The sequence below is a fragment of the Leptonychotes weddellii genome, chromosome 13, assembly GCF_054177405.1.
Source record: "Leptonychotes weddellii isolate Sample4059 chromosome 13, ASM5417740v2, whole genome shotgun sequence".
Lineage (NCBI taxonomy): Eukaryota > Metazoa > Chordata > Mammalia > Carnivora > Phocidae > Leptonychotes > Leptonychotes weddellii.
Window position 1 is genome coordinate 23112350 of NC_138381.1, and position 22615 is coordinate 23134964.

The following is a 22615-nucleotide window of genomic DNA, read 5'->3' on the forward strand; positions in this document are numbered from 1 at the left end:
TGTGTTATCTCTCTCTGCAGACCGTTTCCTACACTTTCCAAACAGCAGATTTCTTCCAGCCTGGCCGCCTCTCCCAGTCACCACCCACAGCCACTGGCCCCTGGGACCTGGCCAAGTCCCCTAGACGGTGACGCCGAGTCCCTGCTATCAGACAGTCGCCTCTGCCCTCCCAGCCGCCGCCCCCAGAGTTCCCTGGAAATGTCCCTTCTGCAGGCCCGGCCCCCACTGCGACGCAAGGCTTTGTCTGCACACACAGCTGACTTGTGTTTGCAGGGACAGACAGGGGCTGGTGCTGGGGCCAGGGCCAGGAGGCACGGGGAGGGCAGAGCAGACGGGGAAAACACAAAGTCCAGGGAACAAACTTTTGCAAGCAAGCCCTCTGGGGTCATTTGGGAGCCTGACAATAAGGAGGGGGCTCGAAAAGCCAGAAGCTCCACCATGGCAGGGATGGGGGTCTTCACACACATACATACTACCTGCTCTGTGTGCTGGAAAGCTGTGCTAGCCAGGAAGGGGTGGGATGAGAGCAGGGAGCCCAGGGACCGGGGAGGGGACAGAAGGAGCTTCTGAGCCTATCTGCGCTCCCTCCCTCGAGCCCCACCCCACCACTCTGCCCCTTAGGTACACAGAGGGTGCTCAGTAGATGCGTGTTAAGCTGAACTGGCCTCAGGCCATCTTGCCCCCAGCGGGGCTCTCATCCCAACCAGCTCCTGAGAAGGCTATACCTCTTTGGTCGGGGCCAGAGGGAGAGGAAGCACGGAGGGAGCCAGCTGCAATGGGCCAACGCACCATATTTTCGAGCTTCCCTTTGATAAGGCCGAGGAGCCAAGGTGTCTGTGTGGCCGAGGCACATGTGCAGGGAGGGGATGTGCGCGACCCCCAGGCAGCGGCAGAGGTGTGCGTGGGAATGCCCCGCATTAAGTGTCCCTTGCCTTCCCTGCAGGCCCGCCCCCGCCGTGACCTTTTCCGTTTTGACCTCGGCTACTTAACCTGATTCTGAAATGAAGCCGCAGCTGCTGAAATGCATAGGGGTCATAATAAATCAAGTTGTATGGGGGGGGGGGGTTAAAAAAAAGGAAAAGGCATGTCAGTGGCAGCAAAGACGGCTTTTCACAGCGTGGCTCTTTCTCTGGGGTGACACTCTGGGCTGTGCGCCAGGGAAACCTTAGAAGGGCTCCTCTGGGATTGAGCAACCCAGACTGCCTCGGCTCACACCCCTGGGTCCTCACTTCTTCATACTTCAGAGCATTAGAAATGAGACAGCATGCAGGCGCGCTCTCTCTCTCTCTCTCTCTCTCTCTCTCTTTCCTTTTCCCTTTGCAGGCCTCAGGTCCTGTCCTCTCAGGCTTGATGACTAGTGAGGAAGGGACCCGTTAAAGGTCCCACCACCCCTTCCTCCAGCCTAGACAGGCAACAGAGGCCCAAGGCCCCATTAGAGACATGACCCACTTCCTCCAGGCTTCCGTTGCTGGGGCCTGACACGGGAGCCTCGGCCTGCCACCCGACCGCAGGGGGCTGCCAACCCAGGGGCGCCGTGGGCACCCACTCGACAGGACCCGCTTTTACCCAGAGCTGCGGCCTCTAGCCCCTAGGGCCGTCATACAGGGACAAATCAAACCGAACTGAGTTTTCTTCTTTTCTTTGTCTCTTTTCATGAATCACCAGGGTGACAGGCTGGAGAGCAATCGTGGGGACGGCCACAGAGGAGAGGCTGAGGCTGGCTGGGACAACCAGGAGCCACCTTGCTGCTTGTCCGCAGCTTGGTGGAGAGGGGCACCCCTGCCTCTGGCCCCCACTGAGACAGGCAGAGAGCAGGGGACCCCTGAGCTCTGGTCTGGAAACTGTCTCGATGCTTTTGGTCATGAGATGACAGCGAGGAGACCACTCGGCTCCTGTTTAGTCTACAGGGAAGAGGCTCTGGTCGCACTGTCATTCAAAGGTGTCTCCCTAGCTCATCCCCTGCCACCTGTCACCTTATACCTGCCCCCACCCTGCCCCTAAACACAAATACACTTCAGCCAACAGAGGCACTCAGGTGGTGCACATCCTGAGGAGGCACGGGTGCAGGGCACGGGGGGACTAGGGTCCTGTTCTGCTTCTTCACTGACTGGCTGGGTGACCTCAGGTGTATTTCCTAAGTTTTCTGGAACTTTCTTTACCCATGCGTAGAATGGGACTATTAACATGCACCTCACAAATCTCTAAAGGTACCCAGGGCGCCCGGTATCTGCTCTCAGCCAGTGCACCCCGAATGCCTGCAGAGCGACTGCCCGACTAAAAGGGAGGGGAAAGGGGCCTCCAGCTAGACACCTGATAGGAACACCCAGACACCGGCGGAGTGAGTGCTCTGTTGGCTTGCCGCAGACGCCTGGAAGGGGCCCTCAAACTGAGGCCGCTGGACTCAGGGCTGGGGCCCCTGAGGGGCTGGAAATTGCACACGGGAGGGTGGCTTTGTGGCAGAACTACCATCATGTGGCTTCAGTCTTCCCAGTGGGAAAACCCCCGGGGATGCCAAGATGTTGGGTTGGCCCAGGAGAGGCCTGCGGGCAGGTGAGGCCAGCCTTGCGTGCTGGCGCCCCCTGCAGGCCACTCTACCCACAGGGGGGCACGGACTCCACAGACCAGGCAGGAGGGCAGGGAGGAGAGGACTGCACTGCAGACCTCCCCCCATCCACACCCCCTAGGCGTCTGCCAGGGTCTGCTGGGGTCTGCTCTTCACTGGTGAACCCACTGACCAGTCAGTCAGCAGTGGGCAATTACCATGCACTCTGTGTGCCCCGCGTGTCTGCTCTAGAATGACAGACACAGAGCTGGTAGGCACTTGGAAATAGCCCTTCTGACCCCTTTATTTTATAGGTGAGGAAGCCACCAGATGGGTGGGAGGGCTGGCCCGAGGTCACCCAGCTAGAGAAATGCCAGGCAGGAGCTAGAACCCAGCCGGCTGGAGCCTCGGGACCTCTTCTACCACACCTTCAAATCCCCTCCTGAGCAAGTCCCCATCTTCTCTTCCCACACCTAGGCAACTCCCAAATATTTTCCAGGCTCTCCTTGGTCCTGCACCCCCACGCAACCTTCACAAGCCCAAGGTGCCCAAGGGGCTGAGGGAGCCAGACAGAAGGAGTCGGGAGCCCCGCTGCCCCGTGGGGAGGCCGACCCCCAGACCACAGGAGGACCATGAGGCCCAGAGTGGGGGGAGCCAGGCCAGACACTGGCTTCAGATGTCTGTCTCCTGTTCTATCCCTTGAGGCAGGTCAGAAAACATGTCCTGGGGGAGGACAGGGAGGTAAGAGCAGAGCAGTGAGGCTTTGTGAGGCTGCCGGCCCCACGGCCTCACACACAGCCCTGCTTCTGGTTCCCTGTGGGCTAACGGGCTGTGGCAAGAGGGGGTGGCAAGAAGACAGCGTGGTGCTGGGTGTCTGCACAGAGAGAAGCATGTGGGCACCCACCTCCAGCCTGCTCCCTGGAGTAGCCGATCCATAAGGAGGGGCTGAGTGAGTCACGTGAGGTCGGAACCTGGGGCCCTGCCCTCGACTGCCAGGTCCCCCACCATCTCCCTCAGTGACACCCTGGTGTCCCGGGCCCCCCAGCAGGCTGGCCGGGGCCCCAGATGCAGCGGCCCTCCCTGCCCCTTGCCCAAGGAGAAGTTTTAGGTCTGGATTAAAACCATCTTGGCTTGCAATGGCGAGAAGCAAGTGCCAGCAGATGAAAGGGCCAGTGTGGTGACTGTGGCCTGGGGTCACCGCCTGGCTGGGCAGCCTCACACCAGGGCTTGCTGACGCGGGCGAGCCCCCGATGCTTCCCAGACACCCTCAGCCAAGGCTCTCAGAGTACCACCTGCCTCATCCCGCCAGGCTCCCCCCCACAATTGCGCCCCACAGGCTCCCCCCATCTATAAGCCTTTGCTTTGGATCCTTCCTCCTGTTCTCCTCTGGCTCCCCAAATCCTGCCTCTTCTTTCATGCCGCCTCCTCCAGGAAGCCTTCCCCAGCTGCTAGCACTTAAAGGGTTTGCCCCCTTCTCTGACTTTCCTAAACTGCTCTCTGGTTGAGCTGGCCTTGCCCCTCCAGCAGGCTTCTGTCTGGTAGAGGCCAGTGCCCCTGCTTCACTGGGGTTTAATAGTGCTGAGCATGGTGCACCCAGCGGCCTCCACGCCAGCCCCAAGGCCCTGTGAGGGCTTTCCTTGCAGCTGGATCTCAGGGCTATTCACAATGCCACATCCGAATCCCAAGTTCTAGTTGTACAAGTTGGTGGCCCCTGGGTTTGTAGAAGGTCGGGAGAGGGGGGCTCTCCTAGGAACCTTGATGAATGGGATTCATCAGGGCAAAGGGAAAAACATGATTTTATGAAATTCAGAAGTTCCTCCCCCAAGAGGACACAGACAAAATGATATGTGTCCTGACAAATTCTAACAATGATTATGTCTGTGGGGTAAGCGGGTGTTGGACCCAGGTATTATTACCCCCATTTAATGGGAGAGTAAGCGGAGGGCAGCTAGAATTCAAGATCTGCCCAAAGTCGCCAGCTGACTACCAGAACCAGGGTTAGGCACTGGACCGGGTCGGGGTTGGACGCTGGGCTTCAGCGATGATTTCTTCTGCCACGTGGCAGTCCCTGTGGCCCACACGCAGGATTCCAAGTGACTCGGCTTACACAACGCATTAGACATACTATTCCTTTAATCAGGGGTTTTTCAGCACCCAGAGCAATGCAATGGCCTGATGGGGGTCAATGGTAAGTATGAGTCCAGCCGGTGGGGCTCTGATTTATAGGCAGCGGTGCAAGAATGCACTTATCCCAACTACAGAGAGACGTTCATCAGCTTTAGCTGGAGCCCAGCCATCCCTGGATACTGCCTATGCTCCCCCCTCCTTTGGTATCACCCCTGCTCTGAGGCCGAGCTGGGCACCATACAGTAGCGTGGTGGCACTTGGTTGCACACGATCCAGGCATGCACACACATGGTGGGCACCTTTCTGGAATGTGCTCAGTCCTAGTGGGGACTGTTAAGGGAGGGATGATCCGTGAGGCAGGCGGCTTCCCCAGGGCCCCCTGCATTGCACTCTGCATCCTGGGATGCCTAGTGACTGCTCAGTAGCCACCCAGAGGGGAGCTGGGAAGACTTCTGTCCACTTATGAGGACCTCTTATTTGTCTGGGGAGATGGAAGCCAGCTGCCCTGAAAGCAGCAAGTTTAAGACAAGCGTGACACTTGCTGGCTGTTTACATCGTTGTCCTGTCATCCTCCTTCCATCCCCTCAACCCTCTCCGCCCCACTCCCACACTCCTTAACTTCGGGTTAGTCACTCTCGTCCACACCAGGCATCCAGAGCACAGCCAATGCACGCAGGTACGGGGGCAGGACGGCGAGGGGGAGCGCTCACCCAGAACTCCTGGTTCTCTTACCTAAGAGATTTCCGAGCATAACATCCTATAACCCATCATACGTGTCTTCCTGAAGCCTGGCTTCTGTTAACCTTCCTGGGCCTCGAGTCTCTCATCTACAATATGAAAGGGTTGGATGGGTAATCTATAGATCCATCCTTCGGTCCATACCATTCTCTGATTTTTAGTTAACCTCGGGATGCTACGGCTCAAGACCCAACAATGGCTCTCTGGTCCTACTCCATGAAGCCCAAACCCTTTCGTTTCATCTTATGGACTTCCTCCAACTCTCCACTTACACCCTTGATGCCAGGCCAGGCGGTGTCCCCACTGTCCCTTACTTGCATCGTTTCTTTGGATCTTGGCTCATTTTATCTCCCCCATCAAAAAACGATCTCCCAGGGTGCCTGGGTGGCTCAGTTGGTTAAGCGACTGCCTTCGGCTCAGGTCATGATCCTGGAGTCCTGGGATCGAGTCCCGCATCGGGCTCCCTGCTCGGCAGGGAGTCTGCTTCTCCCTCTGACCCTCCTCCCTCTCATGCTCTCTGTCTCTCATTCTCTCTCTCTCAAATAAATAAAATAAAATCTTTAAAAAACAAAACAAAACAAAACAAAATGATCTCCTAGAAAACAGTCTGGCAGTTCCTAAAGAGTTAAAAGTAGAATTTCCATGTGATTCAGCAATTCCACTTCTAGGTATATACCCACAAGAACGGAAAGAAGGGGCCAAACAGATACTTGTAGGTGCACGTTCACAGCGGTGTGACTCACAATAGCCAAAGGAGAACACAACCCAAGTGTCCAATGATGAATGAATGGATAGACAAAATGGGCAGATCCACACGATGGAATATTATTCAGCCGTGACAAGGAATGACATTCCGACGGGTGCTACATGGATGAACTTTGAAACCACTTTGCTAAGTGACATCAGCCAGACACACAAGGCCAACTATCTTATGAACCCACACACGTGCGGTATGTGCAGAGCATGAGAGTCATGGAGACAGAAGGTGAGGGGCTGGGGGGTTATTGTTTGGCGGCTAGGGGGCTTCTGTTTGGGACGATGAGAGGTCCCGGGGGTGGATGGTGGCAGAGGCGCTGTAACCTTGTGGTTGTGCTTGGTGCCACTCAGTTACGTGCTGAAACGTGGTTCAAACGGTAAATTTTATGTTGCCTATATTTTATCACAATACAATAAAAGGCCAAATAAAGAAACCCAACCAAACCAAGCAAGCCAACAACGACACCATCCTTCCCGCTCTCCTTCCCAGCCCCTCCGGCCGAGTCCAGGTCCCCTGACGAGCCTTTCTCACTCTTCTGGGCTGCATGGCTGGGGCAGGCGTTTGAGCTCCACAAGCTACAGGGAACAGCAGTCTCCTTAGGGCCTTGTGGACCCTGGGTTCAGAGGAAGACCTTGGACAGGGACTCAAGGCTACTGACTTCTCTTGGAAGGAATGACCTTCCACCATCCCCTTCCTTCCCCGGAGACTGCCGCTCGTCCTGGGTGGTGGCCGGGAGCCTCCCTGGGGAGCCAGGGACAGGGTGGTGAGCAGTTACATAACCTGCAGGGAGATTTTTTCCATCGGCCTAGGCAGGGCCAGCTTTTCAGAGGCGGCCACGGCAGGTAGAGGCGTCCTGTCTGGGCCGGCCGTGCCTGGGCAGGGCAGCGATGCTGTGATCTGGAGTGGCTTAGCATAGCTCAGATTCCCAGCGGCGGCTGGGGGCCGGCCACTCGCTGAGCTGTGGGGAGGATCTGCTGTCTCCTGCTGGCCTGGCTCTGGGAAGGGGAAAGGAGGAGGTGCTGGGGGTGAGCTGCCAGCCAGCCAGGGGTGACCCTCTGGGGCCCGGGACACCCGAGCTGGCCTTCTCCGATAACCCACTTATCCACAGTGCCTGCTTCGGCATGGCAGCCTCAGACAGGGAAGCGCCCCGGCCAAGTTCTCTCAGGGGATTTAGCAGGGAAAATGAAGCCGGGGTGGGGGGTGAGGGTATGCGGGGAGGAGGACACGGCCTGGCAAGGGACACAGGTGATGGCGAAACAATTTCTGACCCGGGTAAAGTTCCCCTGGCCCAGAGACAGGCGGGAGCAGAACGCTGAACTGTCCCCTTCTGCTGTCACCAATGCTCCTTTGTCCCCGCTGGACTGAAGCTCCTGGACCCGACCATCTGATGCTGGCCCAGTACCCACTATGTGCTGGCATGGCAGGGGGGGCGGGGTGCACAAAGATGACAAGAACACAGTCTCCGCTCCCAAGACGCCAAGGAACACAGCCTCCGACAAGAAAACCTTAACGGGCAAGCTGCTGCTCTGGGCTCCTTCTGGGACTTACTGAGGGTCCACGATCATTTTCTTTCCTCTGCTTATTTTCCGATTAAAAATTCAAAATGCTTTTTTTCCCGTTCAAGTCACGGGCTGCTTCTGTCCCACCCAGCATTCCAAAGTTCCATTTAGCACTTTCGAAAGCCACCATGACCTCCCACCACCCCCTCCACCACATGCCACCCCCAGTTGAACAATCTGAGAAACCTGGGGCCTTTGAGACCTTCCAGCTGGGGCCTCAGGTACAGCACTCAGACTCTGGACAATACCCCCATCTGCACAAACTGGGGGAAGACCAGAGGGGGGCGCAGATTAGCAGCGACGACACATCGGCAGGCTGGGCCATGGGGCAAGATACGCAGCAAAGGCTCAATAACGGGTTTGTTGAGAGGAAGAAATGAGGACTGGAAGAAAGAAGGTACAACCCACTCATTCCAAAGCCAGGGTGGGCAACAAGTGTGTCCCTGCTGGTTCTGGTAGAGTGCACTAGGAGCCTGGGTAGCAGCCAAGCATCAGCTCTCCCTGGCGCAGTGGCTGTGCCCGCCATGGACTCTGATGCAGAAGGTCAAGCTCTTGGGACAGTCGGTCTCCCATGGCATGGGAGGCAGGCTTGCTGGTGCCCATGCTCGGGGGGGATATGTCTGCAGCTCCCCATGGCCCTCACAGGGCAAGGACTTCAGTACGGGCAGGCATAACGACTCAAAGGGTGCTCGCACCCCGGCCAGCAGGTGGGGTAACTTTTTTTTTTTTTTCAAAGAGAAAAAGACTTTTGTGGGTCTTTGCAATCGCCATCCACAGTCTGCCCACAGGGAAAGCGGTCTGCATTGCTGGGAGCCCTTTGCTTTATCCCCTCTTGATTTCTAGCAACCAGTGGAGGGGAACTCGGGGTGGGTACAGCCCCGGGCTTTGCTCAGGCTCTGGAATGCACAGAACAATGCGCTTCTATCCCTGAGTATGCCGGGCTTGGGCCAACAGTAAAATTAGTTTCCATGCCTGGAGTGCATGTCAGCTCAGCGGTGGGCGTGCAGAAGTGAGGGGGGTCTGAGCAGAGAGAGGGTGCCAGGGGGTGAGCCAGACCTCACCTCAGGAATAGCAGCTGTGTGGTTCATCTGGATAAAGCCAACGGAAATGTGAAGGTGATTCCTCAGAGACCCTCAGCCCTCCCCTGACCCAGAAAGCTCAGACTCCGAGACTGCTGGAAATACAGTGGGATTATACTGGAAGGGTGGATTTTGGAATCCCCACTGACAGCTTCAGGAGACAGATTCCTGATCTTCCCAACTTTCTGACCTTTACACCCTATCTGGGCGGCGGGGGGGTGGGGGGTGGGTGGGTGGGTGGCATGGGAGCCAGGAGCTTGGGGTGCTGGACTAACAGCCTCCATTCAGCCCAGTGATTTTGGGTAAGGCTTGTAGCTTTCCTGAGCCACTTTTCTCATCTGTAAACACGGGGAAGGACTCCTGCCCTGGAACCCAGCTCAGAGAGAGAGTCTTGACATTCACACACAAAGTGCTCAGGAGTGGAGGAGCCCACCACACAGAAGGGAGCACTGGGACTTAAGATGGAGGGTTCCATCCTTCTCTTACAATCATTTCCTGAGCACCACTATGCCCAAGTCATGATGTCAGCAGCTGGTCATGTCAGATGCCAACTCAGCCAGGACTCCTGCTCTCGAGTTTACATTTAGAGCTGGTTAGAACCCCAAGAATCAACGTTAGCCCCTCTCCCCGCTCTCCCTGTAAAAGATGGGAGTTAGGAACTCCAGGTTGTAGGTGAGGAGGAACAGGCTTGATTTTCCTGAAACCTTGCAATAACCAGGAGAGAAGGAAGTTCTCTCTGATAATTGCAGTTAGAAGGATGGCCCAGGGCCTCTGCCCAAGCCAGCAAATGTGGGACCAAGACAGGGGGCAGAGGATGGGAGAAACGGGGCAAGAGTAGGATGTATGTGTCCCACCAGCCCTGGAGATGTATCTTATGTTTTTGATGTACTGATGGGGCCGCCAGGCCAGGAGATCTTGAGTGCGCCTTCTGGGCCTAAAACCCACGGTTAAAATCACTCCCAGAGACCCCTCAGAACCCCCTTGCAGCCCCTGGCGCCACTCAATGGAGTTTCCATGTATCAAAAGCCCCAAACACAGTGCTGACCGGTGACCCAGCCAGAAACGCAGCAGTTTGTCTGTTCTCTAGCTTGAGACCAGTTTTTTTTTTTAAGAGACAATCTTATAGAAGGTGCTGGTGGAGAGCAATTTATTTTGAAATCTGGTCATATGCCAGATTCCGATTTGGCGTGGTTTTTTTTTTTTTTTTTTTCCACAACAGCCCTGCTGTGTTTACGACTTGAGTTGAGATGACTTGTTTTTTTTTTTTTTTTTTTTCAAAAAAGGTATCGCATCCTTCTGTTAGATGTGTTGTTGGCAACGGTTGCTAGGGAGAGCTGGGGTCAGTTACAGACACACTGATGCTTGCTCTAATAATACTTCGCTCCACATAGCTCAGATGCAGACACCTCTCGGCTAAACAGGGCACGCACATTTCAACCAAGGAGGGCTTGAACTTGTCCTACCAGGCATACCTCGGCCAAGGAGCACTGTCGGAGCCCAGGGGGAAGGCCTGGGGTGGTGACAGGGCAGTGCTGGGCGGAGGGGGCTCAGGCCTCCAATTCCTCTCATTCCAGAGGTCCCATAAAAAGAGGCACAGTCATTCTTCCCCGCCTCGTGAAGCTGGAACCTCCCCGCCGCCCCGTTATCATCCCGCAATTCCTGGGCGAGGATCAAGGCCAAGAGTTTTGGTGACTTCTGTCACCCGGGGGTCCTAGGGGCTGACATCATCAGTCAGACAGCATCAAGGCACACACTCCAGTGGGTGTGGGACCCTGCAAACGTGAAGTCGGGAGCCAGGCAGTGAAGCCAGCCTCCTCCCAGCTTTACCGGGTGGCCCAGCCTCTGGCACACGCGGGCCACGTGGGTTCAGAGTGAGGTCCTTGCCCTAAAACACGTGAGAGCTGCTCCGACAAATGTCCGAGGCCAAGAAAAAGGAAAAGGACACGGGGAGACAAGCTGAGGACAGAGAGGACTAGGGCCAGCGGTGAGGAGAGGCGACTCTGGGCTCCCGCTTGGTTGACTTGGTTAGTGCGGAGCTACTTCCAGAGGAACCCCGGAATGGTGGCGAGGAATGTGAGAAAGGGCCCCCAGGATGGTCCAGAACAGCCTTCTCACTGCCCAGAGGGGAACCTCAGGCCGAGCAAGGCGAAGGGACTGTCTCAGCTGTCACGTCTCCTGCTCTGTTCGCTCCCCAGCTCAGGCTCTGCTTCCTCCACACTACTCTGCTACGTACCTGTTACGAATTTCTTGACTGGATCCCGGGATGACAGGCAGGGCCGCTGGTGGCACGGTCGGGGCATCTCTGGAGTATCTAGCCCACAAGCGGTGTTCACCTGCCTACACAGCAGCATCATGCGCCGGCGGGGGTGGGGGGTGGGGGCAGATCTTTCCAAAGGATGGCCAGCTGTCCCTGGACAATCCAATTCAACTGGCCCGCGGTAGGACCCCTGCCCCAGTAGGCTCCTCTCCATATGATTCTAGCGGGCAGCTAGGCTGAGAACCACTGGCCTACAGAAAAGCCGGTGGCTAAAACTCAGAGTTCCCAGGCCGGATCCCCCCGTCTGACAAGCACAGCAATACGACTGTGCCTCAGTGGGCCCATCTATGAAACTGACCCCTCACCCACAAACCATCAGTCATCCAATACAAGGCCTTGTGACTCAAAGTGTCAGGTCCCTGGGCCCACAGTGCCCACATCATCTGGGAGCTCGTCAGACCTGAGAATCTCAGGGTGCACTCGGAACTACGGAACCAGAACCTGCATTTAAATGAAATACCATGCAATTCAAAAGCACATTCAAGTTTGAGAAGCACCAATCTGATGAGAAACACTGATCTAACGCTCGACGCGTAACAGACATTTAATAAGTGGAATTTTATTTATAAGAACAGTAAAAAAAGGACCCCACATTTAAGGCAAAACAACTTGGTTTTGATGTAAAAATCGAAGACCATTTTTGAGCTATGGGATTGGCGATGGGTCCACTGAAACCCTCGGGGCTCTGGCGTTGTCCCGGCTTATGAGGGCAGTGTTTCTGGGTTCCTGGAGAGGACAATGCTGAGTCTTTGGCTGGGAAGGGTTCAAGGCCCTTTGACCTCCCTTTGGCCCCACTACCGCCCCGCAGTTTCCGCGCCCCAGCTTGGCAGGCAGCTCTCATGCCTCTGCCAGAGTGTCCCCTACAGCAGAGCCTGCCCCTCTCCCCCTATGCTGCCAGGTCCCACTGCCGAAACCCGGGCAGCAAAAGCAGTCGGCCAAGGAGAGCACCGTCCAAAGCCAGCGCTGGGAGCTGTGTTCACACCCCGGCGTCGTTGCAGCCGGCATCGCTAAGCCGGGCCTCTGACGTGGCGACAGCAGCCCAGCTGTGACCGGCTGGAGAGCCAGAGGGAGCGGGCCTCGAGAGGACAGAGCTGAGTATGAGCTGCACAGAGAGAAAGGGAAGGGAAGACCTCTGGGGGCCGGGGACTGTCTGCCAGGAGAGGGACACAAATCAGGTTTGCTAGAAAATGAAGGCAAGTCAAAAAGGGCACCCCTGCGGGCGTGAAGAAGGAAAGTGGGGCTTGATGAGCCATGTCCACTTCCCGCTTTTCTTGTACCTTGTGAGTCTGGGGTGGTCAATGGCCACGAATCATGCTGCTTGGAAAGCTGACTTCAATCTGCCACCTCCTCAGTGCCAGGGAGAGACAACAGGGCCCGAGGGGGCCCGAGGGGGCCCGAGCAGACCCACGGGGTTGGCTTCCTCTGAGCCTTGTAATCGGGGAGTTGGTCCGTCAGGAGCTTAGAGGCAGCCCCACGGCAGCATATCCAGCCTGCCCAAAGGGCTTGAAAGTGAGTGTCCAGCTCAAGCCCTTCAAGGGGCTCTCTCCTTAGCTTACACAAAAGCTGGGGCTGCAGGCGCTGGGGAGGTGGTGAGTGGGGGCCTACGGGGGACATTCAGATTTCTCAGTACCTGACCCACAAATACCCTACCCAGGCAAATGGCAGATGTGGGACTGACAGCCCTCCTCTGCCCCAGAGACGAGGTGGCATCAGTCGGGCTGGGTCTCCTGGGCTGGCTCCCAAAGCATATGTCATACCCGTCATTGAGCCATGCTATGGGGTGGGTGGGGTTCTGAGGACTAGGGGCATCCAGGACTGTTTCCGGCAGTGGCAGGGCCCAGGGAAAGTGAGGGTGGACGAGGCTCCTGTGGGGTCCCTCCTCAAGGCCCCTGACTCATCTCCAGCAGGGTCAACCTGTAAGGTCCACGGAGGAGGGTCAAGCAGCCAAGCCAAGCCCTTCCCAGTGGGAGCAGCAGAGACCCAGCACCAGCTGCTGACCGCTGAATCAGGTCGAGAAGCCCTGTTTCCCGGCTCTCGATTTAGTGCTCTTGCCCTGCGCTAGCGTTTGCCAAACTATGTCTCTTGGCACACTACTTCCACAAGACGTTATTAGCCAGGGGATGCAAAGAGGACTCGTTGAGTTCGGCGGGGCCAAACATGTTCCCTTCCTGCTGTGCTAAGCCAGTCCACTTTGTGGCTGATGGGGAGGCGGGTGTGCCACGGAGCCCCTTCTGTGGCTGAGCACGTCCCAGGATGGATGCCCTGCCGGACACTGTGGGCAAGGCTGCTCTGACCACCGGTCGTTGGAAGAAATGCCTGACCCGGGCAGGATCCTGGGCGGACCCTGCGGCCAGCTGCCCTTCCCCGCCGGGTGCGTCTTGTCCCCACACCCTGGATGTCTGTCCGCCGCTGGCTCTGGCTAGGTTACTTGGAGCTAGCAGCCACTGTCTGCAAGTCTTGCCCTATCCTGGCCCTTCTCTGAAAAAGACCAAAAACCAAAGCCAAAGGCCAATCGGTCCCTGACTCCCCCGTGCGTGGTAGTACGTGGCAGACAGGCTGCTCCCCGCCGCCACCCTCCACACTCTCCCAGGACATTCCGGCCCGTGAGGAACATGCCCGATGTGCAAATCCCTCAGGTAATGCGGGAATTCGTCACCAGGGGAGCGTGGGCGATCCAGGAATGGGAACCTGATCGGGGCCTGGGGCTGGAAAGAAGCCGCCCGGGCTGGCCAGCGAGGGCTCAGGTTGCAGTGAGCAGACTCCCCAGGAAGAGGGGAGGACAGCACGGATGGAGCCCTGCGGGCAGCACACACAGGGGGCTCCCTCCTCCCTGTTTTGGGGGGAAGAGACGGCAGACTTTGAACCAGCTGGTTAAGACCGGCGTGACCACATGCCTTGGTTTACGCCTGGTGTCCGGGTGTAATTATGGATAGAGCCCCTGGGCCTCTCAGAAGTGCTGGGGTTTGGATAACCTCTCCTGGGCTCCGCCTTGTTCGGACAGACCTGCAGGGGTTCTCCTCCCGTTCTGGAACTCTGCGTTCAGAACATCCAGGCTCCTGTCTTCCCTCACCTGGACTGGAAACTCAGCTCACATCTCAAGGGGTCTAAGGTACAAAGTCAGATAGAGACGACTTTGCCGCAGCGAAGGGTCCCCAGGCGTGGTGGCCGTGCCGTCCCACCTGCTACCTCTCCCTGATGCCGCCAGTCCCCCTGCTACCGCAGCCATGACAGAAGAGCAGGTGCTGGCCTCCATCTCACGAGATGGAACAGTCTTAGTCTATGCGCCCACGCCCGTGCCCACTACCCTCTGACACTGATAAAACCAGCACTGAGCGCTGGCACCCACGGAGGAAGAGATGAAAAGGATCGAGATTACGCTCTCAGGAGGGATTCTGAGTGGGAAGGCACCGAGGAACAAGACGGTCTTGGATCTCCATGCTTCCCCTCTGCCTTAAAGGTGGTCTCAGGAAGCCCAGCGTATGGGCAGCCTGACCAAACCTAAGCACCGGCTACCCCACCTCCAGGGGCTGGGGGCGGGGGGTGGTCCGGGGCAGGAGGAAGAGGAGGAGGAAAAGAGAAGTCCACACCAAGTTCGAGTCCGCTCGGACGCAGAGAGGTCAAAGCACAGAGACGGGTTAAGACCGAGCGTCAGCGCTCTTATCATGGAAGTAGAAAGAGGGAAAGAAAGGCTGATTCAACATGAAGCACTTATGCAAGTATATTGGTCCGTTGTAACCATGGAGACTCACACAAACACACGCAAATCCGGACACACATCCCTCGCCCCTCGGGTGCCTTTTTATTTTCTGTAATTAATCGGGCAAGGGTGGAACTTGGGAAAAGTTCAACGGTGGTCAGAATCAGCAGCCTTCTCTCTAGTAATAACCCAGGGGCGGGCGCGGCGCGGTGGGGACGGGGGCGGGGGGCCCGCAGCTGCCGGTGTCCGCTTACCTGAAGCATGTTGAGAAGCAGGCTCCGGAACTTGGTCCCCTCCACCATGAAGAGTGCCATCTTGTCGCAGAGCTTGGCGGCCGTGAAGGCGAAGCTGCGGTCAGACACGGCCTTCTGGTAGATGGTCCGAACGATCTCTCCCAGCATCTCCTCGGAGTTGGTCGAGTTCTGGGCCTCCTCCATGAAGGTGGTGAGCTTGGCATCCACGTCGCTGCTGTTGTTCCGCATGCTGTTCAGGATCTCAATCAATTTGTCCATCTTATTCTGCTGAGGGTTGGTGGTCTCCACTGCCACTTCGTCCTGGGGGTGTGGGAGACAAACCGAGTCGCGCCTGAGTGGAGCCGAGGATAACGCTGGGGGTGACCAGGGGAGGGAGGGCTGCCGCCCCCAGAAAGGATTCAGCCCTACCTTCTTGAACCTGAGGTCTGGTCCCTCTGGGAATGCTGACCTCCACCAAGGACCCTCGGGCCCCAGGGTCCTCTGCTGACCTTTTTCTTGGCTCCTGTGACATCTGGGGCTGACCCTTCTTGCAAGCTCTAACTCTTACCCAGGACTCCCATATATATTGGCTGTGTCTGTCTACTTGCCTATAAAATGTCTCAAGCTGGAAATGACTTAATGGGGCTTGTAAAAGATGAAATTAGATAACACACAAAATATTTTTTTGTAGGCAGGAGGGAGGTATCCAAAATGCCTACCACCTTGGTTAAAGACGTCCATGGAATGGCTACCTTGTCTACCAGACTCTTGGTTCCTACAGCCCAAGGACGATTGTGTTCTCTGGGTAAATATGGCCCTGGTTTTGTGTCCTATGGAGGAGACTGTGCTGGCCTTCTATAACAAATGCTATCTACCAAGGAATCCTGCCATGTGCCACTAAATCGATTGGCACTTCCTGGAAGGAAGTTTCAAACAACAAACTCAACACCCTTAAGAAGTTTCACTGCAGGTGGATCAGACCCGGGCTGGTGAAGGAAGAAAATGGCATCTGACAGTCTCAAAAGTATTTATTCAAAAGCAATGGATTGATGGCCAAGCATGTGATCACCCTAACTGCTGGGATGTAAGATCGGGGTGAAGGGCACGGTCAGGGACATAAAGCGAGGTCCCACGCTTGCCCTTCTGTTCTCAACAAGGAGAGCTCTAGGCTGGGAGGCACAGACCAGGGTCCTGGAGCCTGCTGTCTGCCTCTAGCTATTTGGCTATTGGCAGTGGTTTCACTCTCTGGGCCTCAGTTTACTCACCAGTAAGATGAGGAGGTTAGATGATGTATCGTTTCTCCTGAGGCCTGTTACTGTCTATGCCAATGTCCTCCTGGTTTAGGAATCCAGGGGGCCTCATCTAAGGGGAATCCTTGAAACCCATGTATAGGCGCTATGAATCTACCCTTATTCTAGCCCCTCCTTGCCCACCCCACTGCCCAACTATCTGGGCCCCAGGGCAGAAGAGTGGTCTGTACATAAAATAACCACCACCCACAGGGGTCTTTATGCATGTCATGACATTTAATCTTCACGGTCTGTCTGCAAGGTGGGTACAGATGAGTCAACTGGGGCTCAGAGAGGCTAGGTGACTTGCCCAAGGTCACCTAGCCAGTCAAAGGCAGAGTGAGCATCAGCTGGTCTGCTGGACTCTCAAGCCCATGTTGTTTCCACTCTAGGACACTGCAGCTACATTTAGTAGAACTGGAGGGAATATAATGAATAACACCCCCCCCCCCACCCTGGCCAGGCTGTAGGAATATGTCTTGGAAGGTCTTCAGGAGAAGACATACTGGTCACCAGCTGGGAACCACTTCCAGGCTCCCACCTTTGAGAAGCAGGGAAATGAACGGCGCTTTCCTCCTGGACCTCACAGCTGCTTGCCCCCTGGGGAGTGGTGAGGTGGGAACTCAGGGCTGCAAAGGATGCCAGGAACAGCATCTCAGCTTCAAGCGCTGGCTTGGGAAGAGGTCTGACCTGCCTCGTCCTGCCTGAGTGTGGACCTGGACCTGGCTTCTTCTTTTTTTTAAAGATTTTATTTATTTATTTGACAGTGAGAGAGCACAAGTAGGCAGGGTGGCAGATAGAGGGAGAGGGAGAAGCAGGCTCTCCACTGAGCAGGGAGCCCAATGCGGGGTTCCATCCCAGAACCCTGGGATCATGACCTGAGCTGAAGGCAGCTGCTTAACCAACTGAGCCACGCAGGCGCCCCCTGGACCTGGTTTCTTAGGCAAAAGGTGGAGGAGAGTAGGCGGTCGAGAGAGGCTGGGGAGAAGCCCACAGCTTCGAGCTCTGCAGAAGCCCCAGAAGGAGGACTCTGGGGAGGGCTGGGGGCAAATCGGCCTTTCTCAGGAACAGCTCCTTCGCAAGGTGACTTCTCCTGCATCTCTGGCAGGAAGGGGGCCTAGGGTGAGCACAGTAGACCTGAGGCTGCCAGTGACATAGCCCCAACCCTTCGCTAGAGGCTCAGGGATATGTCCTCCTGAATCAGCGAGCCAGCCTCTGGAAGCCAGGGCCAAGGGTAAAGTGAAGACAGAGAGGCTTGGGGCGGGAGGCAGGGGGCAACATTTAAGAAGGCCCTACTCTCAGGGCTGCGCCAATGCAGGGTTGGGACCTGTGGGATGCTGGCAGGGGGGAGGAAGGGAGGCCTCCTTAAATTTTGTCCCTTAGACCCTTCCCTGGCTGCTGATGAAGCAGGAGAATGGCCAAGCTGAGGCCTGCTCACACTCTGCCCAACTCACCTTTGCTCTCGACTCTGGTGGGGACCGCAGCTGGCCAGCACTTACCTGGGGGAGAAGCATCAGTCCTTCTCATCGTATCAGCTCTGAGTTCCCCCCAAATGCCCTTTAGCACTATCAGGACAGTGTCTGACCACAGAGAAGGCTGGAGGGAAGAACCAGGCTTTCCCCATTCCCTTCCCACCCCCCTCGGCCACGTGCCCCTTCCTCCCCTTCCCTCTCAGGCTGGGGGCTGGTGCCCGGTGGCCCCGTGGGCCTCTTGGGGGACCAGAAGGCGGGGAGCTGAAATGTGCTGGAGGGGCTCATGCAGAGCTGGCCACGAGCCAGCCCTCTGGCGGCCAGGGGTCCCTAAGGCAGTGGCGGCCCCCTCAAACCCGTGCCCACCTACCAAAGTGCCTACCTCGCGCTGTCCTCCCTGGTGCAAGAGAACAACAAAAATTCAATTACCGGTACCTTTTCTTTCAGCCTTCGCCGCAGCCTGTCTTTGGAAGACTGGAGCAGGGTAATTTTGGGCCGCTCCCCGACGCGCTCGGGAATAATACTGTCTTTACGCTTTGTCTCAGCCTCTGGACCCCCCGGCTGCTGCGGGGGCAGCCTCTCAGAAGCCACGGGGGCTGGGGCATCAGGGCTGCGGGGGGGCTCGAGGCCGCCGTGCCCCGTGTCCCCCAGGGCGTCCTCAAGTTTGGCGCTCTCCATGGTCACGGTCTCTTTGGCATTGCGGTGGGCGCCTGCCTCCCCCTTGTCGCCTGGGGGGTGCTTCATGTTGTTGTGCCAACGCCGGTTCTGGCTGTAGCCGTGATGGGTGGGCCTCCCTGAGGGGTGCGGCACCGAGCCCCCCGGGTAGGATTTCTGGTGGTCCCTGTTGTGTTTGGCACTGCCCGGCTGGTGGTCACCGTGCTGTTGGGGCTTGTTTCCTCCTGGAGGTCTCTGCTGCCGTCTGCAAACCAAAGGGGCAAGACACAGAGGGTCACCGGGAGGGCTGCTCAGGGTCCCTGTGCCAAACACCAGGACAGCAATTCACTGAGTTGTTCATTCATTCATTCATTCAGTCATTCATGCTTCCTGAACACCTCCTCTGGGCCAGGCTCCGTGACGGGGCCTGCGGATACTGCAGAGCAGGACACAGACTGGTCCCTGTATTCCCGAGGGTTTAGGTCGGTCCTTGAGTTCAGGTATTATTTTATTCCCTTATTAGAATACACATCAGCACATGTGTGGGGAACCAAATTCAAAGGAGGCGCTGGAGGAGACAGTGAATCCTCCTGACGACCATAGCCACCCAGCGGGTCCTCTTGAAGCAACTGCTACCATTTTGGGAAGCTTCCAAACATATTCCACGCGCGTTCCCGCAAAGACAAATACACAGACCTGCGCCTCGGAACAACGATCCCGCTCGTGGATTTTTACCATAATGGCTCTTGTAAAGTTATAGCATTTGTTAAACAACCTTTGTTTTTGTTTTTGTTTTTTTTGGTAGATTGACATTTCTATCCCCAAGCCCACTAACAAAATATGCAATGAGAAGTTGTTACGGGCTGAATTATGCGTCCCTCAGCCCCACATTTCACATGTGGAAGCCCCAATCCCTACTACCTCAGAATGTGACTGTATTTGAAGAGAGGGCCCTTAACGAGGGGATTAAGTTAATCCGCTAGGCCATTAGGGTGGGCCCCAATCCAATCTGACTGGTATCCTTATGACAAGAGGAAATCTAGACACAGAGAGACACCAAGGATGCAGGCACACAGAAGAAAGACCGTGTGAGATGGCAAGACAGCCATCTGCGAGGGGAGACGCCCCAGAAGAGGCTAATCCTGCAGACACCTTAACCTCGGACTTCCAGCCTCTAGAAGTCTCAGAAGCTCAATTTCTGTTGTTGAGCCACCCTGTCTTTGGTATTTTGTTATGGGAGTCTGAGCTAACTAATACGAGAGTGACATGTGACTCACCGATTTACTGGACACGCTATTTCTAAGGCAGAGAATATCACATGGAACAGACTTGAGGTGTGCACATGGGATGAACTCCAAACGTTTTGATTTGTGGACTGAAGGCAAGCGGGGGCATGGGAGGGGCATCCTGGGGACCCTCCGGTCTTGTCCACAAAGGCTGCTTCCATCTCTGGAAAACCTTTCGTGTCCAACCTCACAGTATTTTCCACAGCATGACTTTATATGAAGTGCAGATGGAGAACAAGATGACCAAGAGCCCCTCAAAAGTTGCAAAGTTGGTGAAGGAAGTTTGCAGAAAGAAGACTTTACCTTCTAAAGAATGACGCTTACACCCTCGTCTGTGACCCATCTCTCCGGTGGGTAGAACAGACCTTCATTGCATTGCATTGCATTTTATGAACAAAAAAGGTATTTATTGACTTTGAAACTATTACTTATATAAAGTCAGTTTCAATGTTCACTTGATAATTTTGTATCTGTGAAAATTTGGAGGCATCTTAGGTTGAGGCTAAACATGTCACTTTCCCATCAAAATAAATGAAAACAATTTTTTTTTTTCATTGAAAAGTTTTCCCTACTAGCAGGGTTTTCAAGGGGGACTTAAAGTTGTTAAGTGGGAGACAGGTGTGTAGTCTTTTGTTTCCACACAAATGGTAACTAAAAACATTGTATATTAGAAGTAGAAATTAGTAGGTTTCTGGAGGGAAATTTGAAGATTTGTTACAAGAGCCTCTAGAACATGTAAACCACTGGACCTTGTAATTCCACTTGTGGCAGTTTATCCAAAGAAAATAATCAAAAGCCCTGCATAGGGATGTAGGTACAAGGATGTTCATCACGGCAGTGTGTAACAGTGAGAAACTGAATGTGGAACATTAAGAACATGGTGTAAGACTTGACTCTGGTTGATGGAAGAAAGCACATGTTGTAGAATGTGTAGCATGGTGCTATTTTTTAAGGCAGATATTTATGTGCCTAGAAAAATCTGGAAGCAGACACCAAAATGCTAACAGTGGTTATCTCTGGGGGATGGGATGAGGATTCTTCTTTTCTTTTTTGTGTTTTCTAAATGAACATGAATGCCTTTTCCTTTTTCTCTTTTTTTTAGAGAGGGGAGGGGCAGAGGAAGAGGGAGCGAGAGAATCCCCAGCAGGCTCCAAGCCCAGCGCAGAGCCCCACATGGGGCTCCATCTCACAAGCCTGAGATTGAACCAGAGTCCGGTGTTTAACCGACCGAGCCACTCAGGTGCCCCAGGGTAGTTGCTCATTTAGTTAAAACAAACAAACGAACAAACAAAAAACCCCAAACTGTTGAACTCTTCCAGAGAGGCTGTACCATTTTACATTCCCACCACCAACACACAAGCTGTTTTCAGTAATCCCCCTCCTCGACCACATGGATTCTGAGAACACGCATGTTAGATACGATATTGTGGACTCCCAGGTCCCAGAAGCTCCTTCGCATTTTTTTTTTTTTCCCTCCCCCAGCCTATTTTCTCTGTGTGGCTCAGACTGGGTCATTTCTATTCTATCTTCCAGTACACTGGATCTTTCCCTTGTCCCTGCATTCTGCTGTGGAGGCCATGCATTGAGTTTTTAATTTATGAAGTTTCATTTGGGTCTTTATCATGGCTTCTGTTTCTTTGCCAAGACCTAATTTTTCATTTGTTTCAAGTATGTTCCTAATTGTCCTTTGAAGCATTTTTATGCTGGCTGCTTGAAAATCTTTTGTTAGATAATTCTAACGTTTCTGTCATCTTGGTCTTGGCATCTAGTGTATTTTCTCATTCAGTTGAGATCTTTCTGGGTTTCAGTACGACTAGGAGATTTTCAGTTGAAACTTGGACATCTTGGGTATTACGTTATGTGAGTCTGGACTTTGTTAAGGTCAGAGTCCTAGAGCGGTTTTAGCAGGCTTCCTCTGACTTTGCTCCACTAGTGGAAAGGGCTGCTGGGCCTTGTTACTGCCAAGCGGGGAGTAGAGGTTGGGTTCCCTACTGGGCCTTCTCTGACACCCCAAGGGAGGTCCTCTTTACTGCTGAGCAGGGGTGGGAGTTCTGGCTCCCCACACTGATGCCTCCCTGGCTAGGAGAAGGGTACACACTGTTATTCCCCATTGACACAGAGGGAGGGGTGCTCCATGCCCCACGGGGCGGGGACGAGTCCCAAGTCCTCACTCAGCCTTTCTGACACCACCCTGGTGGAGCATTTGGGAGCCTCCTCACAGCCCGGTGAGTGTCAACTCTTGGCTCTTTCCTCGGCCTTTGCTTGTGTGAGTCAGGGCGGAGCCTGTTTTTTTTTTTCTGGGGGTTTTTCTAGAGTTGAATGTTACCAACCAAGAGTTTTCTGCCTTGCGAGGCTGCCCCTTTCCTGGTCCTCTGGCTAGAGAGGGCAGGTTTTTGTTGGGGCTTCTTGGTCTGCCTGTGCCTACTGGTGTTTCTGGGTTGCCGGCTTGTTTGGCTCTAAGTCTGGGATCTGTGAGGCCAGGAAGAAATCGAGCAAGTTACTACTCTATCATTCCTTGGGCACCATGGTCCCCAGCCGGTCTGCCTTCTCTCCAACCTTTCAGAGTCCTCTTATGTTTGTTTTTATATAGAATGTTCAGGGTTTCTAATTGTCTGAATTTATTTTAATAATTTAAGAGTCATTATAGAAACATCTATGGAAGTCTGGTACATGGCATGGCGTCTGGCTGCCTGGGTGTTCCCTGGGCCCTTCTCATGAGGCCTGCGTGGTATTTTCCATCCTTGATGTCCAGGTTCAATCTCACTGGGTCTGAAGCACATCCCTGGTGCAAAGAACCGCGCTGCCCTGATCCTCGGGTGGAAGAGGCAGCCCCTCCGTCTCACACCCCTCACCTCCGCCAGCATGCCT

At 55.1% G+C, this 22615-nt stretch overlaps 1 protein-coding gene across 12 annotated transcripts in view; it reads right to left on the reverse strand.

The window, feature by feature from the left end:
* Window positions 1–22615, reverse strand: part of CTIF (cap binding complex dependent translation initiation factor) — a 287368-nt gene that overhangs the window by 74418 nt on the left and 190335 nt on the right. For 7 of the 12 annotated variants that reach the window (XM_081801266.1, XM_081801261.1, XM_081801255.1 and 4 more), the window contains 3 exons: window positions 18237–18726; window positions 17793–17837; window positions 15071–15370 (listed from right to left, as the gene is read on the reverse strand). In XM_081801266.1, coding sequence (XP_081657392.1) covers window positions 15071–15370; window positions 17793–17837; window positions 18237–18726 — 835 coding nt within the window. The remainder of the gene's footprint in view (window positions 1–15070; window positions 15371–17792; window positions 17838–18236; window positions 18727–22615) is intronic. The other 5 variants (XM_081801263.1, XM_081801265.1, XM_081801260.1 and 2 more) reach the window with 3 other exon arrangements.